The sequence below is a fragment of the Salmo salar genome, chromosome ssa17 (assembly GCF_905237065.1).
Source record: "Salmo salar chromosome ssa17, Ssal_v3.1, whole genome shotgun sequence".
NCBI lineage: Eukaryota > Metazoa > Chordata > Actinopteri > Salmoniformes > Salmonidae > Salmo > Salmo salar.
In genome coordinates this window covers 18,782,808-18,809,172 of record NC_059458.1, presented here as the reverse complement: position 1 = coordinate 18,809,172, position 26,365 = coordinate 18,782,808, and the positions used below count along the sequence as shown (strand labels likewise).

At 41.7% G+C, this 26,365-nt stretch overlaps 1 protein-coding gene across 1 annotated transcript; it reads right to left on the bottom strand.

Annotated features, from left to right (window-relative positions):
• Nucleotides 1-28: 28 nt before the first annotated feature.
• On the bottom strand, nucleotides 29-21,506 carry LOC106575374 (zinc finger protein 271). Its single transcript, XM_014151871.2, has 2 exons — nucleotides 21,125-21,506; nucleotides 29-2,819 (listed from the first exon to the last, which is right to left on the bottom strand). The coding sequence occupies exons 1-2, from the start codon at nucleotides 21,200-21,202 to the stop codon at nucleotides 789-791; spliced, it is 2,109 nt and encodes a 702-aa protein (XP_014007346.1). The 5' UTR covers nucleotides 21,203-21,506; the 3' UTR covers nucleotides 29-788.
• Nucleotides 21,507-26,365: the final 4,859 nt, after the last annotated feature.

The window sequence follows — 26,365 nt, the reverse complement described above, 5'->3', positions numbered from 1 at the left end:
ACACTGGAGAGAAGCCCAATGCTTGTGGTCGTGGTGGAAAGAGATTTATTACAAAACAATCTCTTAAGATACATGAGCTGATCAATACAAGTGAGAAAACCACATAAGTGCAGTGATTGTGGGAGACTTTCTACTAATCCGTTATCGCAAAAGGCAAGTCCATGAGAGAAGCCTTTCAGCTGTGACGTCTGCGGGAGAAGATTCAGCAAAGCCATTCATGTCGCAGCCAACATGCAAGTGCACACAGGAGTCAGACCATACTCATGCAAGAGATGTGGAAAAGGCTTTTAGGATTCAAGACACTTAAAAAAAAAAGTCAAACTCAGCTACGGTTACCTTCTGACGGCTCTTTGAGGTTTAGGAGAGTACAACCTAAATAACATGGACATCTAATAACAGTTCACCAGTTTGAATACTGAGAAATTGTTATTTTTAATTGGATTTCCCAAATTATTCCATACATGATTTATACTCTGATCACGTCGCTGATATTCACACCTTGGTTCTAATAGTCCATGTTTACTACAGTTACTGTAATCTTTGAAATAGTACTTTGGGTAGTTTAACTGGGCAAATAATTACCCATTTGGTTGTTTGGCCTTATGGAATGCTTTAGGTGCAGGGGAGGGTTGATGAACTCAATTTATACAGGGTGGAAACTAAGAGAATGATGAGATTTTTTTAAATGTGATATATAAAATAAAGTTTACTATTAGTGAAAATAAAAATCTGAAATAAGTCAGTTATACTGTTACTTTATTGCATTTTTGTGTCTGTTGTAGTAGTCCTTATTGAGTGTCTCCATGACTTTGCCTTTCAGACTGCAGAATAGAGGTCGTCTCCTCTCCAGAGTGTTGCCTCTTCTGGTGGCGTTTTCTGTCATTAATTTGAGAGAAGCTTTGTCCACAGTCTGAGCAGTGGTATGGTTTCTCTCCAGTGTGAATTCTCATGTGTATTGTGAGTGAGTTCTTTTGGAAAAATCTTTTTCCACAGCAGGAGCACTGGAAAGGTCTCTCTTTATTATGCACCCTTCTCACATGAGTCATCACGTCACATGAACGAGAAAAGGTATTTCCACATTCCGAGCAAGGATAGGCTGCCCTTTCTCCAGAGAGTTTGAACTTGTGTGCTTGCTTGTGACACTTAAATGTTTTTTCAAGTGCAAAACTCTTCCCACAATCAGTGCAGTGGTATGGTTTCTCTCCAGTGTGTATTCGCTGGTGCGTTTCCAACCTTTGCATATTTGTAAAACCCTCCCCACAGTCAGTGCAGAGGTATAGTACACTTTCAGTGTGTGTTCTTTGATGTCTTTCAAACTTTGCCTTGTTTAAGAAACACTTTCCACAGTCAGAACAGTGGAGTGCCAGATCTCCAGTATGTACTGGAAGGTGTGATCTTAGTTTTGCCATGTCAGGAAATCTTTTATCACACCTTGAACAGTGGTAAGGTTTCTTTCCTGTATGAGTTTCTTGTGGAAGGTATGCCTTTTCTCCAGCATGTACATGCATGTGTGTTTTTAGATCTTCTGGTTTGGAGAAAAGTTCCTCACAATGATTGCAGCGGAAGTATTTCCCTTTCATATGCTTTCGCTGGCGGTGTCTTTTCAAATGGTACGATTGAGAATAACTTTTGTCACAATCAGGGCATTGGTGAGCCTTCACTCCTGTATGTGTTAGCTGGTGTGACTTAAGACGATCTAATCGACCGAAACCTCTGTCGCAATCAGGGCAGTGGTAAGGCTTCTCTCCAGTATGTGTTCGTTGGTGTCTTTTAAGATCCCCCACTTGTCGAAAGCTCTTCCCACATTCGGAGCACTGATTCATTTCAGAGCAGTGGTAAGGCTTCTTACCTGTATGAGTTTCTTGCTGAAGGTATGCCTTTTCTCCAGCATGTACATGCATGTGTGTTTTTAGATCTTTAGGCCTGGAGAAAAGTTCCTCACAATGATTGCAGTGGAAGTATTTCCCTTTCATATGCTTTCGCTGGTGGTGTCTTTTCAAATGATACGATTGAGAATAACTTTTGTCACAATCAGGGCATTGGTGAGCCTTCACTCCTGTATGTGTTAGCTGGTGTGACTTAAGACGATCTAATCGAGCAAAACTTTGTTCACAATCAGGGCAGTGGTGAGGCTTCTCTCCAGTATGTGTTCGCTGGTGTCTTATAAGATCCCTCACTTTTCTAAAGCTCTTACTGCAGTCAAAGCAGTAGTGAGGCTTCTCTCCTCCAGGACTGAAACCCTCGATCCACTCATCAGTGCCACCAGTATGTTGGGGCTCCTCTTCATTCTCCTGTGTTGTTTGGGGTTGTTGTGGTCTTTCTGAGTTTTGAGTCTTCTTCTTCTCTGATTGGCACTGGGTATTGGCTAGGCATTGCTGTTTGCTATGTGAAAGCACACCGTCTACATTTGCTGCACTGCTGGCAGCTTTGAAGGTATTCTCCGGCAGGTCCTGTTGCTTTTCCACAAGTTCAGTTTGACGAATGCGTGTGACAGCTTTATCCAGTGTTATTTCTGGGTCCATTTGTAATTGCTCGGAAAGTCTTCTGTCAAGTAAGCCCATGACTAGTCTGTCTCTTATCATCTCACTGAGCAGAGCTCCATAACCACAATGTTCTGACAAACAATGAAGTGCAGTGATAAAATCATCAGCTGTCTCTCCTGCTTCTTGTTGTCTTTGGTTGAATTTAGTTCGTTCTAATATTACATTCCTCCTAACTGCCAAATGTCCATCTTGCTGTTCATTATTAGAACTGTGGAAGTGTTCCTGCTTGATCAGGTTGTCATCTTGCAGGTCTTCTGAGGTGTCCATCTCCTCTGCCTGGAAAAACATTTAAAATAGCATAATTACTAGTAGGCCTATCGTCTCTGTTCTCTAAAACAACATTTTGTAATACATAAAATAGTCTACTTTTCATTATGGTTCAAGTCCAAATTAGAATAGATAGCATATACAATAAATAGCTAAACAAATAACTTAGGTCTATACATCTTTACAGTAGTAGTTAGGTCTAATCATGTGTATTACCTAGCAGTATCAACATGATAATGATGATTTGTTGTTTGTCATTAGGCTTAGAGATCACCATGATATAACATATTGATTGCATTGGCTTGTGATCGAGGCCAGAGAAGGTTCATTGACTAGTATTAGTAGTGTGCATTTCCATGTAAAAAGCCCCATGATCACTAGCATGTGAAGTGTCAAATGAAAGTTAAGAGCCTATATTTGAGAAATTAAGGCATATCAAATGTTCAACCATTTTCCATCCTAAAAAGTTAAGAATAAGGAAATGCTTTGATTTTTGGTGTTGGATTCTAGCTTGAAATATACTTATTATATACTAGAACGTATTTATTACTTTACATGTATAAGAAATGTATATGTTGGGGGTCAATGAAGGGTGAATAGGAACGCTGTGTATGGAAAGTTACAAGGGGTGACAAGTGCAGAAAGTTCATATTCTGTTCAAACATGTTGTTGCTGAATATGAATATTCGTGAGCAAGGAGGCAAAGAGCAATAGTCTAGTTTCATTTCCTGATAAGGCAGGCCAGTTGCTTTGGAACTAGGACCATGAGGGATGTGGAACTCAGCTCGAGATAAGGTCACCAGTTGAAGAGAGAAGACACTGCTGGGAGGGGGGCCACAGGGGCCCACCCAGAAGACCATCTGATTTCAGTCCACACAGGATCTTACACTTAGGCAGGCCATGGCAATACCAGTAAGAGGAACCTACTGTGTTTCTGCCTAACAGAGAAGGATTGTTTATCTTAGACATGCAAGATGAAGCCGCCAGCCGGAAGATATAAATATATGCTTGTGTGACTTGTATGTCGTGTCTGCAGCTAAAGCACCCAGTGGGTTGAATAAACTTGGTTTGATCTTTTTCTAGTCGTCCATTCGAGTTTCTACTCTGTTTGTTCAGAACCTAACAGTTGGTGTTGCTAGTGATTCACCACGATTTACAGTCGAACTGGAGAGTCCGAATCAGTTGAGCTGGAGCCGGCACCAAAAACAAGGCAGGCACAGTTCCTACACCTGTTACCACTCATTCTGACATCTCTGGGAGATGAGTCATAGGCTGAACACATATTATAGGATACGGACCTAGGAAACCTGAGATTCTTCAGTAGTCCCATTGTGTTACGAACAGCCATAGATGTATGGTGTAGGGTAGGTTCTGCAAGGATAGGTCCAGAGTGGAGTTGGGTCCCTGCGAGATCCGTGGGTGACCCCACGGTGAAGGGTAGATTCCGTGTAGGGTTGGTTCCCTGAGAGATCCGTAAGCGGGACGAAGGTCCCAGGGGGTGAAAGCCCCAGCCGTGGTGGCCATAAAGTGTGTATATGGATAAATTGTCATTCTTGTATACTAGTACAGTAAGTTGTAGAGAAGTAGTCCATGTAGAAGGGGAAAGGCCGACGTGCTCTCGGTGGAGAATAGCAGATATCTGTGCTTAAAGATGAAACATTGTCAGTGAGTGGGAATGTGGATGGTGATAGAAGGTTGCCTGTAAGTTCTAGAGGGCAGCCCCCTCCTTGGTTAGTTGTCCACAATAGTCTGTGGTGAATTGGCATACAATACAACACAGTGTCGTCCAGCGCCTACACTGTTACTACTCTCCGGGGGAGTGTGTATCACTGCCTTGGGAAAGTCCTTAATAGAAGGTGAGTGTTAGAACCGTGGGTACAGAAACCTAAACACTGTTGGGGGTGGAGCGGAGCCTATAATACCTGATATGGCATCTGGAGGCCAGGAGACTCCTGGAGCGGGAGGGGAGAATGTTACCAAAGCATTAGAAGCGCTGAAAAAAGGGCATACTATCAGCACCAAGAATCAAATAAGTGGTGAGGCAAGTTAACCAAAAATCAGACAAAATTGGTACACATCCCATCAAATGGACAGTTTAAATCCAGCCAAGAGTGTATGGGTGCCATCATATTGTGGAACACTGAAATCAAAGAATGACCCAGACCACAATACACCGGTATCCTAACCACGGCACTTTATCAGCAAAGGATAAAAAATGGAAAAAAGGTCAAAAATAAAAACCTGCCAGGTAAAATGGAGCAATAAAATGACTAATAAAAACATTAAAAACTAGGCACATCCGAAGGGCATGCGTACAGAAGCAGGAATTGGCTAATGCGTTACAAAAGAGTAAAAAGGAAAATCAGGAATGAGTGACCCAGCAACCACAAATGACCAAAAAAATTGAGGGATTCTTAACAGCAGTTGGGAATATTTTGTTATATAAAGTACCAGTCAAAAGTTCACACCACTATTATTCTACAATGTAGAATAAAAACCTGGAATGAGTAGGTGTCCAAACTTTTGACTGGTACTGTATCTGGCCTCTGTGCAGTCGATTTGTGGTTCAGCAAGATAACGGTTTCTTTGTGGAAGGAGACGTAGGAGGCTACGTCAAACACAGCTTCCTAGTAGATACCGGCGCTCAAATATCACTAATTGCTTAGAATGAGAAATTAGCTAAATTTGCGACAGGTAAAAAGTACCACATTCAGCGGGGTAACGGGCGGAATGGAAAGCGATACAAATATTATCCATGTCCTATATCATAGGACCAGTTGTTCATTTTACATGGCGACGGGTGTGGAACCAATGTTGGGGTTGGATAATCTCTGCGAAAAGCTAGGGGAGTGGATTCTCAAAAGGTAACAAATTAACATTGGCAGTACAGACGGTGAAAGCCGAGCAATAGTTGTTTCAGGATCATCCCCTATGGGCAAAAGACGCATTAGATTGCGGTCAGATTGAAGGCTGTAACCCTGTTGTGGTGGAGGTACATCCACTGTCAACGATAAAGCAATATCCTATTAAACCGGAGGCTGAGAAATCGGTGGCAATATTACTAGAGCGAGGCATAGCCATCATTGTAAATAGGTAGGCCGTCATTGTAAATAAGAATGTTCTTAACTGACTTACCTAGTTAGATTTAAAGAATTGCGGTACTAGGACCAGTCCGATGCAACAGCACTTTATTTATAGTAAAGAAAGGACTAAAATGGCGTTTTAAAGTGAATTTTCACGACATAAACAAACATGCAATGAAAATCACACCAGTAGTAGTGGATTTGGCAGACCTACTGGCATCTATTCCCTCAGACTGGTACAGCGTAGTGCTGGGTGATATGGCCAAAATATCCTATCATGGTATTTTTCACATTTTAGACGGTATGACAGTATTTTATGTTGTTGATGAATAAAAGTTCTACATTTGCTTTATGAGTAGTACGTGACCCTAGGATGGCAACACATAGATTCTAAATTATTTCAAGGGGTATTTCTCCATTCTGATTGGTTTATACTGTTCAATTCAACCTAAAAATCATTTCCTGCACTCATTTGAGATCCTTTCCACACTGCCACGATATGGGCAAAAATACTAGGCCTTACTTTTAACCAAATGTTGCAATTGCAATTTAGATTAAAACACTTGGGTGAACTTTTGGAATCATGGAAATAGATTATACAGTGTTTGACATGACAACGAATGGAAATGCCATGGATGAGTTATTGTGACAGGGTAGGAACCAAAGTGATGTTCCGTGTTTCCTAGGGGACCCTATAATCATTGGCTACATTAAATCTTTATTCATATAGCCAACATATTCATGCTTCCCCTATTCCTCTTTGATTTATAAAATACTGTTGCACAAACATGCTGATTTAGGCCTCCAAGAGCACTGGTATCAGGCTGTATTAGCTAGCTACGTTTGCTTTATTAGTTAATTAGCCAGCTAACTAGAGATTAGCATTAGTGGCTAACACGATTTAGCTTAACTTGCTAAGAAAATACTAACTAGCTGTTTGCAGATGTAAGAAACACAAACTAATATTGTAATTATAGAACGCTTGTGGGTTTATATAAAGATCAAATTCTGTCAAATGGCGCCGGAACAGAAGGCAGACGTGTTACGTGTCCCCAACCTATTGTTTTTTTGTTCGTAACTTATTTATTAACTATTTTTGTACAAAATGTTGCCGCTACCGTCTCTTACGACCGAAAATAACTTCTACACATCAGGACTCCGATTACTCACCACGGACTAGCAGAATCCTTTTTCTTCTTTCACGACTCTGATGAACCCGAGGCGGAGGATATACGGCTCCCTTGGGAACAGGCCCCGACCCCAGTGATCTGCGTGAAGAGGCGGAGAAAGAGGCCGGAAGGCAGGCTGCCTTCTGAGGAGGAGGGGGCGATGAAATAAACCCCCACTCCCCTCAATTCTGCTCGCAAACATGCAATCTTTGGACAATAAAATGGACGAGATATTGGGAAGATTAATCTACCAACACTGTAACATCTTATGTTTCACGGAGTCGTGGCTGAACGATAACAATATCAACATACCAGCTGGCTGGTTATATGATGTACCGGCAGGATAGAACATCAGCGTCTGGTAAGACAAAGGGTGGCGGTCTATGTATTTTTATAAACAGCTGGTGCACGATATCTAAGGAAGTCTCGAGCCATTGCTCGCCTGAGGTAGAGTTTGATAAGCTGCAGACCACATTACCTACCGAGGGAGCTTTCGTCTATATTCTTTGCAGCTGTTTACATACCACCACAGTCAAAGGCTGGCACCAAGATAGCATTGAATGAGCTGTATTCCGCCATAAGCAAACAAGAAAACGTTCACCCAGAGGTGGAGCTCCTAGTAGCCGGGGACTTTAACCTGTTAGGGCTAGGGGGCAGCATTTGCACGTCTGGATAAAAAAAATGTACCCGATTTAATCTGGTTACTAATCCTACCCAGTAACTAGAATATGCATATACTTATTATATATGGATAGAAAACACTCTAAAGTTTCTAAAACTGTTTGAATGGTGTCTGTGAGTATAACAGAACTCATTTGGCAGGCAAAACCCTGAGACATTTTCTGACAGGAAGTGGATACCTGATGTGTTGTATTGACTTTAAACCTATCCCATTGAAAAACACAGGGGCTGAGGAATATTTTGGCACTTCCTATTGCTTCCACTAGATGTCACCAGCCTTTACAAAGTGTTTTGAGTCTTCTGGAGGGAGATCTGACCGAACAAGAGCCATGGAACGATGATGTCCCATTAGACACCTGGCGCGCGAGTTCATGTTGGGTACCCTCGTTCCAATACGTTATAAAAGAGTATGCATTCGTCCACCTTGAATATTATTCATGTTCTGGTTAAAAAGGCCCTAATGATTTATGCTATACAACGTTTGACATGTTTGAACGAACGGAAATATATTTTTTCCCCTCGTTCATGACGAGAAGTCCGGCTGGCTTAGATCATGTGCTAACAAGACGGAGATTTTTGGACATAAATGATGAGCTTTTTTGAACAAAACTACATTCGTTATGGACCTGTGATACCTGGAAGTGACATCTGATGAAGAGAATCAAAGGTAATGGATTATTTACATAGTATTTTCGATTTTAGATCTCCCCAACATGACGTCTAGTCTGTATCGCAACGCGTATTTTTCTGGGCGCAGTGCTCAGATTATTGCAAAGTGTGATTTCCCAGTAAGGTTATTTTTAAATCTGGCAAGTTGATTGCGTTCAAGAGATGTAAATCTATAATTCTTTAAATGACAATATAATATTTTACCAATGTTTTCTAATTTTAATTATTAGTGACGCTGACTTGACTGCCGGTTATTGGAGGGAAACGATTTCCTCAACATCAATGCCATAGTAAAACGCTGTTTTTGGATATAAATATGAACTTGATAGAACTAAAAATGCATGCATTGTCTAACATAATGTCCTAGGAGTGTCATCTGATGGAGATTGTAAAAGGTTAGTGCATCATTTTAGCTGGTTTTATGGTTTTGGTGACCCTGTCTTTGACTTGACAAAACATTACACACAACTCTTGTAAATGTACTGTCCTAACATACTCTAAATTTATGCTTTCGCCGTAAAACCTTTTTGAAATCGTAAAACGTGGTTAGATTAAGGAGATGTTTATCTTTCAAATGGTGTAAAATAGTTGTATTTTTGAAAAATTTTTATTTTGACATTTATTTGGATTCAAATTTGCCGCTCTTGAAATGCACCTGCTGTTGATGGAGTGCACCACGGGTGGCACGCTAGCGTCCCACCTAGCCCATAGAGGTTAATGCAGGGAAACTTAAATCAGTTTTACCTAATTTCTATCAACATGTTAAATGTGCAACCAAAGGGAAAATAACTCTGGACCACCTATACTCCACACACAGAGATGCATACAAAGCTCTCCCTCCATTTGGCAAATCTGACCATAATTCTATTCTCTTGATTCCTGCTTACAAGCAAAAATTAAAGCAGGAAACACCAGTGACTAGATCAATAAAAAGGTGGTCAGATAAAGCAGATGCTAAGCTACAGGACTGTTTTGCTAGCACAGACTGGAATATGTTCCGGGATTCCTCCAATGGCATTGAGGAGTACACCACATCTATCAATGGCTTCATCAATAAGTGCATCGATGACGGCATCCCCATAGTGACCATACGTACATACCCCAACCAGAAACCATGGACTACAGGCAGCATCCGCACTGAGCTAAAGGCTAGAGCTGACGCTTTCAAGAAGCGGGACTCTAACCCAGAAGCTTATAAGAAATCCCGCTATGCCCGCCGACGAAACATCAAACAGGCAAAGCAACAATACAGGACTAAGATTGAGTTGTACTACACCGGCTCTGATGCTCGTCGGATGTGGCAGGGCTTGCAAACCACAGACTACAAAAGGGAAGCACAGTCGAGAGCTGCCCAATGACACAAGCCTACCGGACGAGCTAAAGTACTTCTATGCTCGCTTCGAGGCAAATAACACTGAAACATGCACGAGAGCACTAGCTGTACCGGAAGACTGTGTGATCACGCTCTTCGCAGCAGATGTAAGACCTTTAGACAGGTCAACATTCAGACAGATTACCAGGACGTGTACTGCGAGCATGCGCTGACCAACTAGCAAGTGTCTTCACTGACATTTTCAACCTCTCCCTGTCCGAGTCTGTAATACCAACATGTTTTAAGCAGACCACCATAGAGCCTGTGCCCAAGAACACTAAGGTAACCCTGCCTAAATGACCAGTAGCACTCACATCTGTAGCCATGAAGCGCTTTGAAAGGCTGGTCATTGCTCACATCAACACCATCATCCCAGAAACCCTAGACCCACTCCAATTTGAATACCGCCCCAACAGATCCACAGATGATGCAGTCTCTATTGCACTCCACATTGCCCTTTCCCACCTGGACAAAAGGAACATCTATGTGAGAATGCTATTCATTGACTACAGCTCAGCGTTCAACACCATAGTGCCCTCAAACCTCATCAATAAGCTAAGGACCCTGGGACTAAACACCTCCCTCTGCAACTGTATCATGGACTTCCTGATGGGCCACCCGAAGGTGATAAGGGTAGGTAACAACACATCTGCCACGCTGATCCTCAACACAGGGGCCCCTCAGGGGTGCGTGCTCAGCCCCCTCCTGTTCTCCCTGTTCCCTCATGACTGCACGGCCAGGCACGACTCCAACATTACATTTGCCGATGACACAACAGTGGTAGGCCTGATCACCGACAACAACGAGACAGCCTATAGGGAGGAGGTCAGAGACCTGGGCATGTGGTGCCAGGACAACAACCTCTCCCTCAACGTAATCAAGACAAAGGAGATGATTGTGGACTACAGGAAAAAGAGGACCGAGCACGCCCCCATTCTCATCGACGGGCTGCAGTGGAGCAGGTTGAGAGCTTCAAGTTCCTTGGTGTCCACATCACCAACAAACTATCATGGTCCAAACACACCATGACAGGCATGAAGCAGGCACGACAAAACCTATTCCCCCTCAGGAGACTGACAAGATTTGGCATGGGTCCTCAGATCCCCAAAAGGTTCTACAGCTGCACCATCGAGAGCATCCTGACTGGTTCCATCAATGCCTGGTATGGCAACTACCTTAGCCTCCGACTGCAAGGCACTACAGAGGTTAGTGCGAACGGCCCAGTACGTCACTGGGGCCAAGCTTCCTGCCATCCAGGACCTCTATACCAGGCGGTGTCAGAGGAAGGGCCCTAAAAATTGTCAAAGACTCCAGCCACCCTAGTCATAGACTGTTCTCTCTGCTACCACACGGCAAGCAGTACTGGAGCACAAAGTCTAGCTTGGCCCCAGTGACTACGCGCATTGCCCACCCCCACCACTCTGTTGTCATCTATGCATAGTCACTATAATAACTCTACCTACATGTACATACTACCTCAACTAACCAGCACCCCCCGTATATATTGTTATTTTTTTTACTACTCCTCTTTACTTTTCTCTTATTCTTATCCATATTTTTTTAAACTGCACTGTCGGTTAGGGGCTCGTAAGTAAGCATTTCACTCTAAGGTCCACACCTGTTGTATTTGGTGCATGTGACTAATAAAATTTGATACATTGTTGCCATGTGCTGCATTGACCATGCAGACTTAACGAAAGTGTCTCGTGGTCAAGCAACGACAAATGTGCTCCTTGAGTGACAGGAAGTGGGACTAGGTCTGTGTGGAAAGCGGTGTGGAGAGAGAGCGGAGAGGGATGACTCAAATAGCGGAGTAAACTATAAAAATGGACGTTACACACGGCGCATCACATTTAAGTTCTCTAGGGTAGGGGGCAGTATTTTCACGGCCGGATGAAAAACGTACCCAAATTAAACGGCCTACTACTCGGGCCCAGGAACTAGAATATGCATATTATTAGTAGATTTGGATAGAAAACACTCTGAAGTTTCTAAAACTGTTTGAATGATGTGTGTGAGTATAAACAGAACTCATATGGCAGGCAAAAACATGAGAAAAATTCTAACCAGGAAGTGGAAAATCTGGTGCTTGTAGTCCTTTCAAGTCATTGCCTATCGAACACACAGTGACTTAGGGTTCATTTTGCACTGCCTAAGGCTTCCACTAGATGTCAACAGTCTTTAGAAAGTTGTTTGAGGCGTCTATGATGAACAGAGAGCGAACAGAGGAAGTTGGAATTTGTTGACTCAGGAAAGCACAGGAGTTCATTGGCACGCGTTCACATAATGGGTAGCTGTGTTCCAAAACGTTTTTCAAGACATTGGAATCGTCCGGTTGGAATATTATTGTAGTTATAAGTTAAAAAGGCCCTAAAGATTGATGCTATACAACGTTTGACATGTTTGAATGAACGTAAATATAACTTCTTTTATACTTTTCTTCGTGACATTTTGGCCACGCTTCCTACACTTGGAGTAGCTTACTGAACGCGGAAACAACAAGGAGGTATTTGGACATAAATTATGGACTTTATCGAACAAAACAACATTTATTGTGGACCTGGGATTCCTGGAAGTGCCCTCTGATGAAGATCCAAGGTAAGTGAATATTTCTAATGCCATTTATGATTTTAGATGACTCCAAAATGGCGGGTATCTGTATTGCTTGATGTCTTTTTCTGAGCACAGTACTCAGATTATTGCAAGTGTGCTTTCCCCGTGAAGCTTTTTTGAAATCTGTCACAGCGGTTGCATAAAGGAGATGTTCATCTATAATTCTTTGAATAACAGTTTAATATTTTATCAACGTTTATGAGTATTTTTGTAAATTGTTGTGCTGATTCACCGGCAGTATTGGAGGCAAAATATTTTCTGAACATCACACGGCAATGTAAAATGCTGTTTTTGGATATAAATATGAACTTGATCGAACAAAAAATGCATGTATTGTGTAACATGATGTCCTAGGAGTGTAATCTGATGAAGATCGTCAAAGGTTAGTGCCTAATTTTAGCTGGTTTTCTGGTTTTTGTGACGCCTGTCCTTGCTAGGAAAATGGCTGTGTGGTTTTTCTTGTGTTGGAACTGTCCTAACATAATCTAACTTTATGCTTTTGCCGTAAATCCTTTTTGAAATCGGACAATGTGGTTACATTAAGGAGACGTGCATCTTTAAAATTATGTAAAATAGTCGTATGTTTGAGAACTTTGAATTATGACATTTTGTGGTTTTGAATTTGGCGCTCTGATTTTTCACTGGCTGTTGAATAGTGTGAACCGTGGCGTCCCACCTCCCCAAGAGAGGTTAACAAACCCAACATTCAAATAACGTTATAGAAGGTAAAATAAAAACCCAAACCAGTCCATGCATCCATACCAGTATATAGTAAAATATGGTATACCGCCCAGCCCTAGTACAGCGTGCGTGACATGAAAAAATGATTTTGGTCAGTGCAGGTGGCTGTGTAGGAGTCACGATACTGGTTCGGATTTTGTTGTCAGAGGGAGCAGTTTACGTAGTCAAGGGTACCAATGGGATTTACAAACAGTAACTTTGTAACACACAGCATAAAAAAAAAATCTCAAAAATATATCTATATATTTTTTTTTAAGTAGTACATTTGAGGGTTCCGTCTGGTACAGTACATAGATGATTTGTTGTTGGTGTCAAAAGACAAAGCAACTCATACAGAGACCTTACAACAATAGTAAACTATTTGGCAGAGCAGGGTCACAAAGCATCATATAAGAAAGCCCAAATGGCCAAACAGGAGTTAACATATAATGTGCACAAAGCACATTACACGCGATCCAGTAGAGACAATGAGTTCTCTGGCGACCACGACAAAACACTCATCGCACACTCAGGAAAACTATAGGGCTTCTCAATTTTGTGAGACATTTTATTCCGTCATATTCTAAATTCAAAAGGCACTCGCACATCTGAGCTGTCCTTTTTGCAGGTGCATGGTAACAGTTGAATAAAATGAGAAAAAAGAAGAAACCCGCACACTGCTCTTGATAGCATCATTGCTCTTTAATAAGCTTTACGTATCGGCCTCAAGGCCTTCACTCTGACCGAATACAACAGGTGTAGCATTAACAGGACAGAAATATCTAACTATTAATATCAAACAAATCAGGTAAATTTGTAATTTCTCTCACAGTTTGAGTTAAAAAAGCAATTGTGTCAAGCGCCAGCATTGGGGTTACCAAACCTAAAATAACCTTTTAACATTATTGTACATGAGCAGGAAGGACATTGTAGTGCGGTGGGTACGCAAAATCATGGGGGTAAAGAGAGACCACGTACTGGAGTAAATCGTTAGACTCGGTAGCGAGAGGAATGCTGCAGTGTCTGAGGGCAGTACAGGCGACAGAAATGGTTTTGCATAACACTGCATCGATCCACATGCTGTAGCAACCACAGTTAACAGCACATTACTAGTGCGAGATGGACAGAATGGGAGTTAACATTAAATGGGGAAAATCTACAAAGCCATAAAATCGGTGCTTTGAATCCTGCGTCGTTAACGCCGTTGCCTGGGGAGGAAGAAACGCATGTATGTAACCCAGATCAAATTACACAGACGGCTCTAGTTACATGACCACAGAAGGGAAGAGGGTGACGGGGTATGCTGTGTGTGACAGGAACACCAATCAAAAATGGGCAAATAGAAGCATTATTTGAAGCGTGTCAATTACCCAGTAGTGAAATGTGAAGCGCATATGAGTCATACAGATAAAATAGCCATAGGGAATCGCCAAGCCTTAGTAAGAGTACATTCCACTGTAAACAAGCAGTTGGATGGGGTATAGGAGCTACTTTTAACCACCCTAGTCTGTGTCAGTTGCTGTAATGGTCAATGCCACATGTAAGACGGATAGATTGACAAAACGCATAGAATGGGTGGCCAAATACAAAGACACGAGAGTACATTGGGAAGAGTCAGGACTACCGCCACACAGACCAGAGAGGTCACTAATCACAAAAGGCACAGTACTCTGGGTGGAACAACTTGATAACAGGACTAGTACATTGGGCATAGGCTGTTCAGAACAAGGTGTAATCTTGGTACAGAAAGAAGTATGGAAGGAAAGTAATGGCACAGAGTCTAAGGAATTAAACTACATTTTCTCTCCTGCCTTAAATTAACATAATGGGCTTGGGTTCTCAATCAGCTGAGGGTCAGTTAATATATTTCAGACTAGTGCTACCTCGGAGTGTTGAGGTGACCGTATTACAGCCACACTGGCGGTCACGAGTCAAGAAGGCAGTCAAATTCCACATGACCGTTTAGTCATGGTAATTAGGCTTCTCCATGCCCTGATGCTGCTGATGGTCATTAGTAGCCTACCAAACTTACTAACTGCCTGGTACTCAGCACTCCATTGTCACTCTAATCACTCTGATATCAACGCAAATTAAATCGAAAATCGAATCAAACACTTCATAGGCTATGCAATTGCGCGAGAAAACAGAGTGATGGGATCCTCTTTTTAGTAGAGGCCATCAGCTTTATATAGACTAGGCCTACTATATTTATTTCTCAACTTTCCTAATATTAAGCACATTGTTTATGTTTATCTTTACAACAGGAGTATAGTCTATGAATAATAAGCATTGATGGCGACGGTGGGTAGGGCTGCCGTCTTATCGGCCCTCAACCAATCATGCTATTTTGTTAGTTTTTTCACGTTGTTCGTAACTTGTTTTGTACATAATGCTGCTCTTTAATTATTTGTTTTTCTTAACTCTTACTTTTTTAACTTTTATTTTTTAGGTATTTTCTTAACGGCATCGTTGGTTAAGGGCTTGTAAGTAAGCATTTCACTCTAAGGTCTACATCTGTTGTATTCGGCGCATGTGACAAATACATTTTGATTTGATTTGTGGCTGGCAGGAAAATGAACCACAGGAAAAGCTTCCTCCATTCTCTAAGTGCATAGATGACATGTATTTTTTCCCGCTGCCCCTGTTTCGAGACATGTGCATGATAATGGTCCATTCTAAAAATCAAAACAAATTTTACACACATTAAGTATTTGTAAAGACAAGATTAAATCAAGAATAGTCTGATGGTGACAATATTAGCCTGTCACTTGTGAATATATAATCACTTGTGAATGATGCCTAGCATAAGAAACAAAGCATTTTTTGATGATTTTTTCAAATCATAGTCATACCTCATGTAGCCTAGCCCATAGGGCTATATGTTTTGTATCACAACTTAAGTGGCCAAATAACTTCTTAAAATGAAACACATTAATCCGCTTTACAATGGGTGTAGAGCCTAACTGGCATAGATAAGCAGCGCATGAGTTTGACATTTGGGGAAGAACATTTTCACCATAAAAATGCACCTTTATAATAAAAGCATTACATGCATGATCACATTTGCGGTCACTTTTTATAATGGCGTTTTCCCGCTAATGGAACATTTGTGCTTATAGCCTACTACCATGTGCGCATAGTTGCGCTTATAATGTGAAGAAACAGCCTAATAGTTTATCAACATTTTAAGCTAAACGTTCTGATCTGTTGCATCAGCCACATTGCGTAAAAAAAGTTTTTGATGCTAGTGGTTATATTAATTTGGGATCTATTGCATCCCACAACTGTCCCGGACTATGTTTGGAATATTTATTTGTAGCACAGAATAGGTTAACTTTTGTACTATGGGGGATAGTAGATGGACATAGGCTAGTGCTTTTGCTGTTCGTTAGGCCTACTCATCTTGTTGGCTTACGAAAAGTAAATGTGGACAGTTTTTACAGTATCTTCAATATGTACCTCGGAAATAGATAAGGACGCGCGCAGTTGTGTCCCCGATGTATCGGTCTTCACTTGTAGCCTGTGAAAAAGACCAGATCACGTGATGACGAGCCATGTGAGTGAGATGCGCTTCGGATTGCACAGCACTCAGGGAGAAGGGCACAACGCAGCACTCTGGGCCATGTTGCCCGCTTTAAGGATAACACAGTGTCACCGACACGGCCCGCTACCAAGGACTGTGGGCTCTCCTCCATGGCCGACATAAGACATTAAAACGTGTTAACCCTCGCAAGGCTGCCGGCCCAGACGGCATCCCTACCCTCGTCAACAGAGCATGCGGAGACCAGCTGGCTGGTGTGTTTACGGACATATTCAATCTCTCCCTATCCGAGTCTGCTGTCCCCACATGTTTCAAGATGGCCACCATTGTCTTCTTGGGTACAGGAACAAAGGTAACTGAATTAAATGACTATCACCCAGTAGCACTCACTTCTGTCATCACGAAGTGCTTTGAGAGACTAGTTAAGGATCATATCACCTCCACCTAACCCGTCACCCTAGACCCACAGCAATTTGCATACCGCCCCAATAGGGCCACAGACGATGCAATCGTTATCACACTGCCCTATCCCATCTGGACAAGAGGAATACCTATGTAAGAATGCTGTTCATCAACTACAGCTCAGCATTCAACACCATAGTACCCTCATCACCCTCATCATAGTACCCTGGGTCTCAACCCCACCCTGTGCGATTGGGTCCTGGACTTCCTGACAAGCCACCCCCAGGTGGTGATGGTAGGAAACAACATCTCCACTTCGCTGATCCTCAACACTGGGGCCCCACAAGGGTGCGTTCTCAGCCCTCTCCTGTACTCCCTTTTCACCCACGACTGTGTGGCCATGCACACCTTCAACTCAATCATCAAGTTTGCAGATGACAACAGTAGTAGGCTTGATCATCAACAACGACGAGACAGCCTATAGGGAGGTGGTGAGGGCACTCAGGAGTGTGGTGTCAGGAAAACAACCTCTCACTCAACATCAACAAAACAAAGGAGATGATCTTGGACTTCAGGAAACAACAGAGGGAGCACCCCCCATCCACAGATGGGACAGCAATGGAGAAGGTGGAAAGCTTTAAGTTCCTCTGCATACACATCACGGACAAACTGAAATGGTTCACCCACACAGACAGTGTGATGAAGGCGGCGCAGCAGCACCTCTTCAACCTCAGGAGGCTGAAGAAATTAGACTTGGCCCCTAAAAAACATTTACAGATGCACAAATGAGAGCATCCAGTCAGGCTGTATCACCGCCTAGCACGGCAACTGCACCGCCCACAGCCACAAGGTTCTCCAGTGGGTGGTGCGGTCTGTCAAACGCATCACCGGGGGCACACTGCCTGCCCTCCAGGACACCTACAGCACCCGATGTCACAGGAAGGCCAAAAAGATCATCACGGACAACAACCAACCGAGCTATTGCCTGTTCACCCACAACCATCCAGAAGGCGATGTCAGTACAGGTGCATCAAAGCTGGGACCGAGAGACTGAAAAACAGCTTCTATCTCAAGGCCATCAGACTGTTAAACAGCCATCACTAGCACTGAGAGGCTGCTGCCAACATAGACTTGAAATCATTGGCCACGCTAACAAATGCATCACTAGTCACGTTATTAATGCCACTTTAATAATGATGTTTACATATCTAGCATTACTCATCCCATACACATACATATACATATACATATATATATATATATATATATATATATATACATACATACATACATACATACATAGATATACATACACATATACACATATATACATACATATACACATACATACATATACACATACATACATACATACACACACATACATACATACACATACATATATACATACATACATACACATACATATATACATACATACATACACATACATACATACACATATACATACATACACATATACATACATACATACTGTATTCTATACCATCTTGCCTATGCCACTCGGTCATTGCTCATCCATATATGTACATATTCTTATTCCATACCTTTACTTACGTGTGTGTATTAGGTAGTTGTTGTGGAATTGTTAGATTACTTGTTGATATTGCTCCACTGTAGGAACTAGAAGCACAAGCATTTTGCTAGACTCGCAATAACATCTGCTAAACATGTGTATGTGACCAATAACATTATTTGATTTGGGGAAGTGCTATCATGTAAGAGGTTACATTCATCAGTATAACCCCTACAGTACTGCAACTAAAGGAGTAAAGTGGTCAGGGAAGGTTTTAGACACCAGCAGACCACGAGGACTGAATATGGTAACCAAACTATTCTCACGGTCAAGCATCAGGGGGAAGAGGTATATGAGCAGATGAAGGCATACTTACACATTTGTTTAGGGGCTGAACTAGTGACAGAAATTAAATCAGTGTAAACGATATGATGGCGGAGTTTACTGAAACGTTGATTTACTGAAACGTTGATTATTGTGCATTGTCCCTGTAAAAATAAAATAAAAAAATGTATTGTGGGAATAAGAATAATGTTTTATTTTCTGTTCATTTATAAGTAATGTCAACGTTTATATAAAATGTTAAACAGTATGGAGATACTATTCAAAAAGGAGACTGTTTGGATTTGAGCTTGAAATATACTTATGTTACCATACCAGAAGTTATTACTTTACCTGTATAAGAAATGTATATGTTGGGGGTCAATGAAAGGTGAATAGGAACGCTGTGTATGGAAAGTTACAAGGGGTGACAAGTGCAGAAAGTTCATATTCTGTTAAAACATGTTGTTGCTGAATATGAATATTCGTGAGCAAGGAGGCAAAGAGCAATAGTCTAGTTTCATTTCCTGATAAGGCAGGCCAGTTGCTTTGGAACTAGGACCATGAGGGATGTGGAACTCAGCTCGAGATAAGGTCACCAGTTGAAGAGAGAAGACACTGCTGGGAGGGGGGCCACAGGGGCCCACCCAGAAGACCATCTCTCTCACACACACACACACACACACACACACACTTCCACGCCCATGAGGATCATAGACTTAGGCAGGCCATGGCAATACCAGTAAGAGGAATCTACTGTGTTTCTGCCTAACAGAGAAGGATTGTTTATCTTAGACATGCAAGATGAAGCCGCCAGCCGGAAGATATAAATATATGCTTGTGTGACTTGTATGTCGTGTCTGCAGCTAAAGCACCCAGTGGGTTGAATAAACTTGGTTTGATCTTTTTCTAGTCGTCCATTCGAGTTTCTACTCTGTTTGTTCAGAACCTAACACTGGTCAAACAGATGGAAAAAAGGTCTTAGAAAACATCTAGCAGAAATAGTCTTAAAATATATTAGAAATACATAAAAACAATCATGTGTAAAGACACCTGCCAACTAATATCAACATTTAAATGTAGTTTTGCAGAAATTATTTGCCTTCTGTAAATGTAAGTAATTCTGTTACCAAAATGCTAAGATCTTTTCTTAGTTCACAGAAGTAACAAGTAAAGTTAGACCTACTTTCTCTTTCTGTCAGGTGGTGGTCAAAGCAGGATTGTGACATCTGGACAACCCCTCCCTCTCCCTGTCTCTCTCTCCAGTTAATGTTAACTACCCTGCGCTTACTGACACCTACACATTAGCCCCCTCTCTTTCCATTTACTGTAATCAGCATCCTCACCCACTGAGCGCCAACCGACCATGGATGTTGAAACGTAGTTGAAATTTGGGAAGTCCAAATCTGAACTAATCAGATGTCTGTTTCACAAGTTTGGACAGTACAGTAAAATAAAAGTAGGGCAGAGTATAGTCCGGTACAACAGAGTACTGTACAGTAGAATTTAGTACACTAAAGTTCAGTATAATTTACTGTCTTCTCTACTGAACTATACACTACCATGCTGTACTTTAATGTCCAAACTTGTTTAACATAGATGTTTATGATCGGTACAGATTTGGTCTGGTCCAGACAAACCAAACTTGGTCTTGTTTGGGGAGAGAACTCAGAATAATAGCCAGTGCGTAGAATACCCAAACATGCAAAGGAGGATATTACATTTTTCTACCTTTGTGTACTCAGAATGCATCACCATGAAGAGAATAACATTCATAATTATGGATTTCTGTACAGATCAGGGCCCCATGATGTGATTATATTACCATCATTCTGTTACTGGGTGTTAATCCAATTCACTTACTGTAGCTCAATAAGCGAAATATATACATATTTATATATATTTTCTTTTTACTTGAGTCTTCATATCATAGCTGACGCCGCATTCTTTCTGCCGACATCTTTGAATCATAATTCGGGGTAGAGGTTTGGAAAACGTGGTCAAACTGATGGAGGTTATAGTGTCATTCTGTTAACAAACTTTATCTGTACTGTTCGAGTAAATGTGTTTGTGTAAAATCTTCAGTGGAAATTGTTAAAAGTAGTTGTGCAAAGAGTTGTATGGTTTGTTTAACTTTGCAATCAATGTTTTTTTGTTTGGCATACTTTTGAAGTGAAAAATCGATGTCTCGGCGTCATTGTGTTACCTTTGAATTGCCCGGCTCCTCTTCATCTCGGGTCTCCTGCATTGTTTGGGGCAGTCCTGCGTCCTCAAGTTCCGCCATTTTCAATGGTGTGTTTTGTATCCCAACAGAGGTGTTTTGCTGGTAAAACCAGAGGCTGCAAACCAACCAAGTCTGCTGTTCTATTCTATACACAATATTTTTGTCTGCTTTTGCAGGTTGCAAATGGAAGCTTTTGGTTAGATTTGATTCAAAGTAAATAATAAAACAATCTCACACGACTGTTGTTGTGCTGCTGCACGTCTATCCACTGCTGGTATTCCTCTCTCCACACCAGAACGTGATGCGGTTTAAAAAGAAGAAAAACGCAGCAAGCCTGAACTACCCACCGAGAACGAAGTGTCGTAAAATGCTTGCAGACGTTTCACTTTACGTATGAATGCAGAGTATTCATTTCTAAAAACAAATACATCGCGAGACTTCTGGGAAAGCTTGCGAAGCAAACTGACATGACAACGCCGGGGTTTGTCGGGTTTAGGGAAGGCAATGAGAGACAGTGTTGATTTTAGCTTGTAAATCTTGGTGGGGCAAACCAAAAAAAAAAGTTTGATGCATGCCAGCAAAGCCACTACACAACACAACACTAAGCAATACATTCATTGCATTATAACGGTGACAAACGGTGCCCACAAACTGTTAAGGCCTACATAAATTTGTCCCAACAGCAGAGCTTTCTTTTCAGCACCATGGAGTGAATCATTGCCACCTGTCTATCAGCGGAGCCTTGTCTGGCAGCGAAACAGTTCATTCAGCCTCATTTACTGACTTTTTAAAAAACATTGCTGATAGAATTTGTTCTTAACTGACTTAACTAGTTAAATAATTGTTTAAAAATATGGCTGCCTTGCTTAAAAGGATCTGACCCTTTTTTCAATGTTTCACCTAAAATGACATACCCAAATCTAACTGCCTGTAGCTCAGGAACTGAAGCTACAGGCAGTTTGAAATGCAAGAGAAAGGCCATAATGTATTATTACACCCCAGGTGCAATTTAGATTTTGGCCACTAGATGGCAGCAGTGTATGTGCAAAGTTTTTGACTAATCCAATTAACCATTGCATATCTGTTCAAAATGTTGTATCAAGACTGCCCAAATGTGGCTAATTGGTTTATTAATACATTTTCAAGTTCATAATTGTGCACTCTCCTCAAACAATAGCATGGCATTCTTTCACTGTAATAGCTACTGTAAATTGGACAGTGCAGTTAGATTAACAAGAATGTAAGCTTTCTGCCCATATCAGATATGTCTATGCCCTGGGAAATGTACATGTTACTTACAACCTCATGCTAATCACATTAGCTTACATTAGCTTAACCACCCTGTAGGGGGGACCTATGGCATAATCCATAATTTCAATTAAGAAATTAATGAGCAAGCTAGGAAGGATGTAGTCAATATAACTATTTGTTCAGTATTTTTGAAAATGTACAGCACTAGAATTCAGAACATATTCTCCCTGTACACCAAGTAAAAACCATAGGTTTCAGTTGTTTTGAATGCGGCAGAAGTCATTCTGGATTGACAGCATTGCCAATGTATTCAAACTTTTCTGGGCCATGGCGTTACCCCATTTTTCATGATATCCAATTGGTAGTTACAATCTTGTCTCATCGCTGCAACTCCCCTACGGACTTGGCGAAGGTCGAGAGCCAAGCCGCACTGGTTCTTGACACACTGCTCGCTTAACCCGGAAGCCAGCCGCACCAATGTGTCAGAGGAAACACTGTCGAACTGACGACCAAAGTTAGCTTGCAGGCGCCCAGCCCTCCACAAGCAGTCGCTAGAGCACAATGAGACAAGGACATCCCGGCTGGCCAAACCCTCCCCTAACCCGGACGATGCTGGGCCAATTGTGCGCAACCTCACGGGTCTCCCAGTCACAGCCGGCTGTGACACAGCCTGGTATCGAACCCAGGACTGCAGTGGCGCCTTAGCACTCATTGTTGAATTTGCGATTTCCAATTTATTTAATGTTTATGTCTTCTAATGGCCAATGAGCACCGATACATTTTATCTATAATTTCTCTTCATGAAAAAGGTTTGAAAAGGATTTGCCAATAGATTGCCGACCTGATTTTTGAAAATGACTGCCTTCTAGATTGCTAGCTAAGATTTTGAAAGTATGATGTTGACATGATCAGTCCAATCAAAGCTACGCTAGATATAACATGATTTGACCAATGACCTTGAGCCTTCTTTGATGGGCACTTCTAACGTAAGTATGACAGCACCGAACGAGCTTGAATTTTCGAGCTCTTCCCGTAGATTTTGCAGTGATGTATTGTCCCTATGAGTGACAGACCGCTGAGCCAATCACAGTGCAACTAGAGAATAATACCAACCCCTACGCTCCGTATTTTCCACTGGCTGTCCCACCACCACAGAAAGCACTGAGCTAGGATGAAACACTTGCATTTTGGAGCTGCCTTACTCAAGAAAGCAAAAAAGAGACCATGTTTGTATGCAGCTTTATTAACTCAATTATTATTGAATTTTTTACATTGTTTGCAAACTGATATGTGGCACGTATTAATGCCAAAATAACATGCAAAACAGGCAACAACAAAAAAATCCTAAACAGGTGGGGCTCAAAACCTGCCCTGAATGAAGCATCACCGCTTCTGAGAGAAGGGAAACATTCTTCCTTAGTAGTTAATGCGAGTGGCTGTAGGACTGTACTGTACTCCTTGAGAAAAGCAATCTCACAAGGATGTAGTTTGCTGCTCACACCCAGGTCTTCACAGATTTGCCCCAGCTGGTCATCTGTTAAGGCTACGATTTTGGAGATGGCACGGTACTCTGAGCTCCATCTTGTCACACATGGTACAATTACTTTCATGCTTGCAATGTCCTCTATTGCCTCTGAAGCGAATGTGGACCTGTGTGCTTTGTTCCAAATGCTGGAACATTTTGACTTTGCACTTCTGTACAATTTCCGTGATGGACCTTGGGATGCAGCTTTGTCCACCTCATTGGTGGCGAGGAGGTTGAGGTTGTGTGCCACACAAATTTGATGTGAAGGGATAAAAAAATGAAGTTCTTGCTCAACCTCCTCCTCAAGAATCGCACCCACATCATCAAAACTCACTCCATCTTCCGAATTTTAAAGTCTGCATGTATTTCACTTAACTTGGCAGCAATCACATTGTAGGTATGACGTCCTCTCAGTCTCGCACAAGCCAAAGCAGCTGACTTCCTCTCCAAGGTGTCCTCCTCGAGCCAGTGGCATGTCATGCTGAAAAAGCTTCTGTTATGGGCAGACCAGATATCTGCTGTGGTGCAGACTGACTTTACACTCTGGAGTTTGGCGGAGAGAGCTTCTTTCATGGACTCAAATTCCCTTTCAATTTGTTGAATCAAAATTATTTCTACACATGACCTTTGTCCCACCACTGATTCCTTCTACTAGCTTGCAGAATGAAGGCACCTCTACTAGTGAAAAGGGTTGCACATCCTCTATGATGAAGTCAAATACCAGGTGATTAACCCGGTTTAGTGAGGTGTGTTGTGGTCCTCCTGGTTGTAGTTTTGCTTGTTTCAATGGTGTACAAGATGTCCCTTTTGGCCATCTGTAGATGGCTGTGCATCTCTGCACTCTTCCATGTCGTCTGGCTGACTTTTTCTGCTCAGGGTCTTCCGTTGATTATTATGCATCCTCTGAAAAAACAAAATGTAAATTACTTAACTATAACACCACAGTATTAGTAAAATAACAGTGGAGTGAGCACCTTGTTATTGTTTGAATTAAGGATTGTAGCTACATATTTTTCACTTTCTATAGCCTGCCCATGTCTGATAAACACAGGGCTGGGGTTGGAACATGTACCCACTCACACACGGACAAAACTGTGGATACAAGGACGTCTATGGTGGTTTATATTGTTTGTCTAGAAATACTCAAATATAAAAAATAAAAACAATGGACTGATACAGTATTATACTTTGAGTTATGATTGAATAATACAGACATTTATTTGGGTTGAAAAAACAATTGAACAGCAGGAAAACCCCAGTGTGGCTTTATTGATTTGGGAAGTGGCGATTTTAGCATGTAAATCTTGGTGGGGCCCAAAAAAATTCAACATGTGGGACGCATGCAAGCTAAACTACTCCACTACACAACACAACACTAAACAATACATGAATTGCACTATACCACTGCTACACCTGGTTATCAGCAGAGCCTTGTCTGGCAGCTAAACAGTTCATTCAGCCTCATTTACTGCCTTTTAAAAAAAACATAGCTGATATGGCTGACTTGGTTCGATTTCAACCGGCCGTGATTGGGAATCCCATAGGGTGGCTCACAATTGGCCCAGCAACTTCCGGGTTTGGCCAGGGTAGATAAGAATTTGTTCTTAACTGACTTGCCTAGTTAAATATATAATACATTTGTTTTATTTGTTTATACATTATAATCTCTTCATTATTTCTCTACATATGACAAGGATTAAAAAGGGTTTGCCAGTAGAATGTCGACTTGATTCATGATGACTGCTAGCTAAGATTTTGACAGTATGATGTTGCCATCATACTTTCATGATGATGTTGTCAGTCCAATCAAAGCTACTGTAGATATAATGTGATTTGACATTTTATTTTGTATTTAACCTTTATTTAACTAGGCTAGTCAATTAAGAACAAATTTACAATGAAGGCTACACCGGCCAAACCCTAACCCGGACGACGCTGGGCCAATTGTGCGCCGCCCTATGGGACTCCCAATCACGGCAGGTTGTGATACAGCCTGTAATCGAACGAGGGTCTGTAGTGACGCCTCTAGCACTGAGATGCAGTGCTTTAGACCGCTGCGCCATTTTATCTGAGGTCAATGACCTTGAGCCTTCTTGGATGGGCACTTCCAATATAACTTTATGGCAGCACCCAAAGGGATTGAATTTTCAATGTCTATCCTTAGACTTGGCGATGACGTAGTGTCCCCCATTAGTGACAGAACCCTGAACCAATCACGGCGCAATGCTCCGTATTTTCAGCTGGCTTGCCCCATCACCACAGAAAACACCAAGCTAGGCTGAAACACCCGCATTTTGGAGCTGCCTTACTCAAGAAAACAAAACAAAGAGACCATGTTTTGATGCAGCTTTATTAACTCTTATGATAAATATTTTTTCTTACATTGCAAACAAACTGATATGTGACACATATTAATGTCAAAACAACATGCAAACAGGCAACCCCCC

Coding starts and splice junctions, on each gene's coding strand:
- LOC106575374 (XM_014151871.2), bottom strand. CDS start 21,202: ATGGCGGAACTTGAGGACGCAGGACTGCCCCAAACAATGCAGGAGACC. Junction 2,820..21,124: donor AGGAGCCGGGCAATTCAAAG/GTAACACAATGA, acceptor ATGTTTTTCCAG/GCAGAGGAGATGGACACCTC.